The sequence below is a fragment of the Acanthisitta chloris genome, unplaced genomic scaffold, assembly GCF_000695815.1.
Source record: "Acanthisitta chloris isolate BGI_N310 unplaced genomic scaffold, ASM69581v1 scaffold8789, whole genome shotgun sequence".
Classification (NCBI taxonomy): domain Eukaryota; kingdom Metazoa; phylum Chordata; class Aves; order Passeriformes; family Acanthisittidae; genus Acanthisitta; species Acanthisitta chloris.
In genome coordinates this window covers 10,328-18,188 of record NW_008689765.1, presented here as the reverse complement: position 1 = coordinate 18,188, position 7,861 = coordinate 10,328, and the positions used below count along the sequence as shown (strand labels likewise).

At 42.4% G+C, this 7,861-nt stretch overlaps 1 protein-coding gene across 1 annotated transcript in view; it reads left to right on the top strand.

Annotated features, from left to right (window-relative positions):
* Positions 1-276: 276 nt before the first annotated feature.
* EGFR (epidermal growth factor receptor) overlaps positions 277-7,861 on the top strand; it is a gene marked incomplete at both ends in the record, with an annotated part of 17,068 nt that continues 9,483 nt past the window's right edge. Inside the window, 5 exons of the mRNA XM_009081547.1 lie at positions 277-428; positions 1,938-2,124; positions 2,797-2,931; positions 4,682-4,750; positions 7,594-7,712. Of these exons, the coding sequence (XP_009079795.1) occupies positions 277-428; positions 1,938-2,124; positions 2,797-2,931; positions 4,682-4,750; positions 7,594-7,712 (662 nt within the window). The remainder of the gene's footprint in view (positions 429-1,937; positions 2,125-2,796; positions 2,932-4,681; positions 4,751-7,593; positions 7,713-7,861) is intronic.

Below are 7,861 nucleotides of genomic sequence, written 5' to 3'. Positions count from 1 at the left end.
TGCTAGTTATGTAGAAAAGCCTCATTTTGGTGGTTTTTATATAACAGAAAGTGGTGAAGGGTTATTCCAGCCCTTAATTCTGGTATATCTCTGCACCTGGGAAAAATTGCATACTTGCTACACTGTTGCCATTAAACCTGTGCCTGATAATGTTCTTGTTTCTTATAAAGCTAATGCTTAATTTACCATGTTGCTTGTAAAGGTAGATGGGCAACAAGTCTTTGTTCTGTACTTATTCTTACTTTCCTTCATGGAGTTTTCTTCTTTCCTCAACAGTTTGTCAAGGGACAAATAACAAGCTGACCCAACTGGGACATGTGGAAGACCATTTCACTAGCCTGCAGAGGATGTACAACAATTGTGAGGTGGTACTCAGCAACCTGGAGATTACATATGTGGAACATAATCGTGACCTCTCTTTCCTGAAGGTTAGTGTTCATAGCCAATGTGGCCTTCTCTGCTAAAGGAATCTTACTCCACTTTTTAAGTGCAAAGGATCAGCTACTCATAAAATTTTGTGGCAATCCGAAAACGTAGCTGGGTAATGTTAGAGAAATTTCAGCTCACAGTCTAAGCATACTTGTAGGTTGCAGAATACTCTCAGTCCTACTATACAAATCAGGTTCTTTGAGAAATAGCTTTTCAAGCACTTGCTAGCCTGTGCTGGGTGCTGTGCAGATGGATTTCTTCTTATTTATAATTATAATTACATCTTTACCCATTGCCTCACTTCCCAGAGAGCAAAAGGCTTTGTAGTGCTGTTGGGCAAAGCAAAACACAGAGTGGGAGCTTACTGATGGAAGATTTTGAAGTGTGGAGGCCTTTTTCCTGCCCTCCAAACTGTGACTGCTTCCCCTGCTGTGGTGGTGAGTGCCCCTCCTGCCTGCACCACTCACACCCTGAGCAGGCAGGCGAATCCTGTGCAATAGCTTCCCACGTGGATGCTTTGAGCAATCTTCAAGATAATCCTGTGCAGCTGACACATGGGCTACTCTCATCTCAACATTTGTTTTGCGCACAAGTGCATGAGCAGCTATGGCAAGCTGAGGTGGGGAACAGACAGGAGAAGGATGTTGAAAAGAGTCATGGCATGGGGAAGAGTATTGTCTGACATGGAGACCTCCTGGTTCTCCTTCAGCAGGTAACAAGCAAGAACCTCAGAAAACACATGGTTCAGAAGCATGGGTTACAAATATGATGGTATTGCCATTATTCTTTCCCAACCACACCTTGACCATGGAGTTCAGAGTTCCCAGGAACACAACAGGTCTCTTGAAAATTCACTGGTAGTCTTCATAGGATAGGAAAATATCCTAAGTAGTAGCCTGAGGGTTTCTAATTAATGGTGATTTTTGTAGGAGATAGAAATGCCTACATTTCACAGTGCAAGGCAGTAATTAACCTACATGCAGGGGCAGTGCCTCTCTTGTCTCTTTGTCCTGTAAATATATATCACTTAAAAAGGAGAGGGTTACCTGACCTCCCCCTCTGATAAGCATTTGAGGATCTGCAAGGGGAGAGGCACAGAAGAGAGAATGTAAAAGCCTGAATCAGATGGCATCTCTGTGCTGCCAGTGGTTGGAGACAAGGCATGTTCTCAGAGGATGCATCACACTTAGTTGCCATACATGCTTGCCCTGTTCTCCTGCATCCCCTAGTCAGCCCCACTTACTCGTGCTTGGGGACAGAACAGGGGTAAGCTGGACCTTTGGAATGACCCCCTGGTAGCTGCTTGAAAGATGAGTTTATAACTGCTTAACCATCAAAGTTTTCCACATGGTCTATTTTTGTTCTCGGATTTATTGGTTTTTAATGAGGTTAGGTGGCTTATCATTCCTTAAAATTGAAAGATGGTGGATTGGAGGGATGGGAGGAGGAAAGTGATTGTTCAAGAGTACTGTGGATTAAGCACCTTGTTTCTTCTGTTGTTCTCTCAGACTATACAGGAGGTTGCAGGCTATGTGCTCATCGCACTTAACATGGTGGATGTCATTCCCCTAGAAAACCTCCAGATCATCCGAGGCAATGTGCTGTATGACAACTCTTATGCCCTGGCAGTTTTATCCAATTACCACATGAATAAAACCCAGGGTCTCCGACAGCTGCCAATGAAACGGCTCTCAGGTGAGATGAGGGCAAGAGGTAGAGGTACCTCTAAAGAAAACTTCAACTGTTAGGGTTATTGATATCAAGATCCGATTGGGGATTGCCTCTCAAAGTCACATGCCATCAAATCCTGCTTTGAAAACAAGGATCCAAATGTAGTTTCCCAATTGCTTTCCTACTAGCCAGTCTTCTTCAAAAGATGAAGAAAGTTCATAATTTCCCATTACAGAAAGGTACAGAAAATCCAAAACATCAGTGGGACAACGTGAATTTGTGCCCCCAAACTGGCAAAGCAGTTATTTTGTGGTATTCGATTCCAGTGCATACATGTCCATATTTTCTGCTAAATCCCTGTGGGAGCTGGTGATATGTGCATTAGGGTCTCTGGCTATGCACACCAGCAGTGCCATCTCTGCTGAGTGCTCTGGTCTCCAGAGGTGGCACCAGGCACAAAACCATCTGTAGCAGCATCTTCGTGGCATCAAACAGCAGCTGACTCTCCAGAACCTGTTGATCTGAGCCAGGTGTTATTTATACCATCAGAAGAGTTGGTGCCATGCAGATTGTCCTTTTCTGTCAGCATTGTATGACTGAGGTGGAGAAATACGTGGTTTATGTCTCTTTCTTTAGATCAGAGACAGAAGTCATAGGTAATTTACTTCACTTACCAGTTTTTTCTTTCTGTGACAGAAATTCTCAATGGAGGCGTTAAAATCAGCAACAACCCTAAACTGTGCAACATGGACACTGTTCTCTGGAATGACATCATCGACAAGAACAAGAAGCCTCTCACAGTACTTGAATTTGCAAGCAACCTGTCTTCTTGTGAGTACCAACTTACAAAAACTGCTATGTGCACTCCCCTCCCCCATTTCAGAGAGTAGAATGAATATCTCAGCTTTCATGCACTGGGTTTCTGGCCCAACAATTTCTACATGAGGGTCACCAAGCTCTGTTCCATGGGAAGTCCTTTCATTTCTGCACCACTGGCCTAAGACAGAATTTTTCATGGTGGTTAGGTCCTTAACTCACAGCTCAGCAAAGTTCTTGGGAATGTTTCTCTTGGTTTAAGGCAGTACCCTACACATGTGTTCTTCAAAGACAGTTCAGAAAAACATGCACTCATTTGCTTCACAGCAGTCTTCTGTTTACAACATAAGGCTCCAGTCTAGAAAACTCATATAGGTACCTTCATGGAGTTACATGAAGTCTTTTTAGTGCTAAGGCCCAAGTTGAGTGCTTCGGTAAAAAGTAAAACTCTGCTGTTCTGGGCTGCACAGATTACCCTTGCAAAAGTAATGTTAAACAGGCAGATAAATCTGCTGCTTCAGATCAGCAGGGGAGATGAGATATTTAAAAGTTCACGTAGCGTAGGCTCAGAGTGGGCTCAAGCTAATCCTTCAGCCTTATGAGTCCCTTGTAAAATCCCCAGTCATTTCACAGAAAGGAGAGTTTATTTTCATTTCTAAGCCTTTCTTTTCTGGCATATAAATACATATTTTCTTTATCTTCTTCCAGTTGCATAATTGCCTGAGAGCTAATAGCCAGTTTCTGTATTGACTTATTTTTCTGTGGAGCCCTAGTGTAACCAAGGAGTTGTGAACTATACGTGCCAGCACAGGAGTTTGGCTCTGAACAGAAATGTTAACCTTTGACTTTTCATCTTTTAAAAAAAATAAAAATTCTTTGGACCCAGACCAAATCAATCAACTCTTGGACAATTTTTGGCATTTGTTCAGCTATTTGATGGACGATGCAAGGGAGGGAGAATCACATGTTGTTAGGAGGCAGAATCACTCTGGTAGGAAATGCCTTTTAAAGGTAGTGAATTCCACATTAATCTGCTCAGACAGCCATTTACGGTGCTAATGATGATCCCATAATCTAAAGTAACTTGTTTCTCTGGGACTTTACTTATCATTAAGAGAAACTAAAAGAAAGACAAGAGTAAGGATGAAGAGATGGGAAAGAACTCAGCACTGAACCTTCAAGGTCAGGCAAGGTGTCTGTCCATCCTATTACCTCTCTGTCAATTGTCCATCTGCAGTGTAGTCCTACACCAAGGAGTATTTTTGGCAGAGGGTGGGAGGAGGGTGCAAAGCAGACAAGTCAAATTACTTTGTGGTCAGAGTAGCTGGCAGTTGGATTTGTTTTCTTTTTAGAACTGCGTTGTTCAGAAACACTGATTTACATGTGGCATGTAGTGAGCAGCTGGCACATGCCCTGCTGCAAGCCAGTACTGACTTGCCATTGCATGCAAACCCCAGCAGAGGGGCCAGCCAGGCAGTAGCTGAGATTCCTGTTCCTGGGAAAAATATGCCTCTTTTGTAAGCTAGACTGTCTGGGTATTGCTCTCCCTTGCTCAAAGGTGTGGAGGTGGAGAACTGCACGTAGGAAAGCAGAGATGAACAAAGGATAAGGATTTAAGCCCTCAAAATTTTTGAGCACCGTTATATAGGTGCTTCCTCCCGTGGTTTATCAAGAAGGAAATCTCAAATCGCTGTTTTCTGTGGCTTATTGTTATGTTGTTGTTTTCCATGTTTACAGATTATTATACTCTGCTCTCATGCTTTAGGTCCCAAGTGCCATCCAAACTGCACAGAAAACCACTGCTGGGGCCCTGGTGAATCGAACTGCCAGACATGTAAGCTTTCAGATTAGCTTGTGTGCTTTGACAAACTAAGTTTGTATCTACCAAAAAACTAACCTGTCAAGTGCAAATTAGTGACGTGTATCACACTCATCCATCTCTGCATTCTGCTACGCTGAGGTTCTTGGAGCACACCATGGACAGACATGGCCTGCAGAAGAGCAGTCACAGAGAAGACAGATACTCCTGATCCCCATGCGTAGCTCCATTTCTGGAGGGGAAACCTTGAGGTGGTTTGCCTTGGGTTTGGATTTCCCTGCAGATATGTTGTTCCTCCAGAAGCAAAATTCTGCAGGTGTCTCCTGCAATGAAAGCTTTTGTGTGTTGCCCACAGCTTTCTCCTATCTGTACTTGAGAGCATTTATTCTTTCAGTTATTTTGCCATATAAGAGAGAAGGCAGTAGCTGCGTGGTGGTTGTTTGCCTTCCCACTGTTTCCTGCAGAGCCATTCTGCAGGCCAATTAATAATACTTTGGATTTTTTTTCTACTCTTAGAAATAGCAACATAACCCAATTTTTGTTGGCTTTAATTCCTCTTTTTGGAATCCCCATAGGTTTCTTTTGTAAACGCAAAAAACATCACCTTCATGAGGGTAATCACACAACATACTGTACTTGGAGGACTTTTGAAAGGCTCTCTGAAAATGTGTAGCTATTTTTTAATTTCTGGATGGAAATATTTGGCTGCCTGTGTTTTACAGTAAAATTTTGTAGGTAGGATGTTTGCCTGATATTAAGAGAGCAACAGTAATATCCATTTAGAAGTGCTTGAGATTTTGTGAGGTTTTATTCTTCCTAAAGTAAAGGCTGAGGATGAATACTATCTCAGTTTGCTTTACTACTTCATTATGTCTTTTTTTCTGTAAAAAGTGGGGAAATACACTGTTTCTGATTCTTTGTTTTGTGAAAAGTTCACAGGAAAAACTGCTGATCTAGACATAATGCAAATGGAAGCAACATCATATGTTCAGTTTTCCATTGCAAATAATCACCTAAACCTAAGTTTCTTGTCTGCAAATATCAAGCCAAATCTGTAGGATTTGGAGCTTGAGGAAAGAGGAACGCATACCTTTTCTCTCTTCATTTAATATAAGCTTTAGGGTTTTTCAGTCAGCTCTGCAGTTTGGCTCTCAAAGTGAACAGTGGCTGCACACACAAAGCTCTTCCCAGGTTGGTCCCTGCAGCTGAAACTGCACAGCTGTCCCAGGGGCTTGCAAAACCTCAGGTTTCAGTGCTGCAAGCTTCCAGTATTTGCAAACTCTTGGTGGATTTGGGAGGTTGACTGTGAGTGCATAAAACAAAACCTTTGGCACGTTCTTGCTCGCCTCTCCAGGCATTTGAGAATCTGGCCAACTGAAAATATATCCCACATTTCCATATGTGGGAAAGTTTGAGGAACACATATCTTTCTCCTGAAATTGCACGTGGGATATTCTGTATAAAGTAAAAATGTTCGCTGTGATACACGTTTCCAGCAGGAAGCTCTTGTCAATAGCTATCAAAATGATGAGGTGCTTTACTCCCCTGCTAATGCTTATGAAAAATATTATATCAAAATACTGTTCACGTAGAACAATGTGCCTTTTATTCCCCTGTTTCTAGTTGAATGGAGGAGTTGCTCTCAGAAAAGCTAATACATATTGAGGAAATAATCTATTTCCTTGAATACATGCTACTTTGTTTACAGGTCTACAAGAAAAATAAAATACAGTTTGGATGTCAAAGTGTGTAATGGAAAAAGATAGAATATATAATTTTTAAAATCACTGTAACACGCTTTGTTTTGCAAGAATTTTCTTTTAATTAACAAATGTCTGTTTCAGACTTACAGGAATTCCTGGTGATATTGTAAGCCATTTGTGTGAATTGTGAAGTTGAGAACAGTTAGCATAGCACACAGCTGAAAAGCTTAGGGTACTGCAGCACAGCAGAGTAGCCATCAGGTTTCTCTGGTGTGTAATGCCAGGCTCTGTGGATCAGTCATTTTTTTTGTAGAGAACAAACAATCCTGTTTTGGGTCTCTGGTACAAACACACACTAGCCTTTCATTTCTGTTTGGTTTTTTTAATTGTTCTGATTATCCTTTTGTCTGCTTTGATATTCAAATGGAGACACTTTTCCAATTCTCAACAAAATGTTACAGGCAGTTTTTGCTTCCCTACAAAAAGCTGAACCAGGGCCAGTTCTTCCTCCGGGTTGTTGCACTGGTGCAAACCCTGTGGGAATTGTGTAATAAGATAAAATTTGGCCAAGGAATTGAAGCCTAAAGAAAAATAATTCGATGTGCATATGAAATCTGTTTGCTGAGCGAGTCTCCCCTCTCTCTGCAAATTTCAGAAGTATTTTTTGTGCATTGAAGGGATCCTGACACTACACCAACAATGCACAGTTTCCCAATATAGTAGAGTCCTGGCAGTTCTGTCATGTTGTTTTTCCCAAAGCTAGCAGCAATAATAGTAGACTTTTTTAATGAAACGGAGACAGATCCTGCTCTGTTTCCCAGCTGTAAGATGCAATGACTCCACAGAGTTTTTCTTGGTCTTGATGCAATAGGGACCTGGATGCTCTTTCTACACTGGGCATATTTCCTGGCTGGGATCAGAGTTCTTAGCACCTCACAAGAGCCAAGAGAATTACAGGCTGAACACAACCCCTTCTCGCCACCACCCACGCCAGCTCTCACCCCTCCCAAACTTTTCCTTATATAAGGACAGAATGTGCCTCCCATGAGGAAAATCTAGCATAGATCCTACTCTAGACCACTTCTCTGTATTTATTTCTTTGTCTCATTGCAGCAAGTAAAGCTGATGGTTTTTGTTTTTTCTTTTATCTTCCAGTAACAAAAGTCATTTGTGCCCAGCAGTGCTCTGGCCGGTGCAGGGGAAAGGTGCCCAGCGACTGCTGCCACAACCAGTGTGCTGCGGGGTGCACGGGGCCTCGGGAGAGTGACTGCCTGGTAACAATGCTACACCACCACCATCATTGCTTAAATCCCTGGCACATCGAGGCAGGCTTTCAGCTGAATGTCATCTAGCCTTCTTCAACCCAAAAAGGCCTCTTGACAGATGCTAACCTGGAGGGTGCTCCAGGGCTTCCCTGCATGTG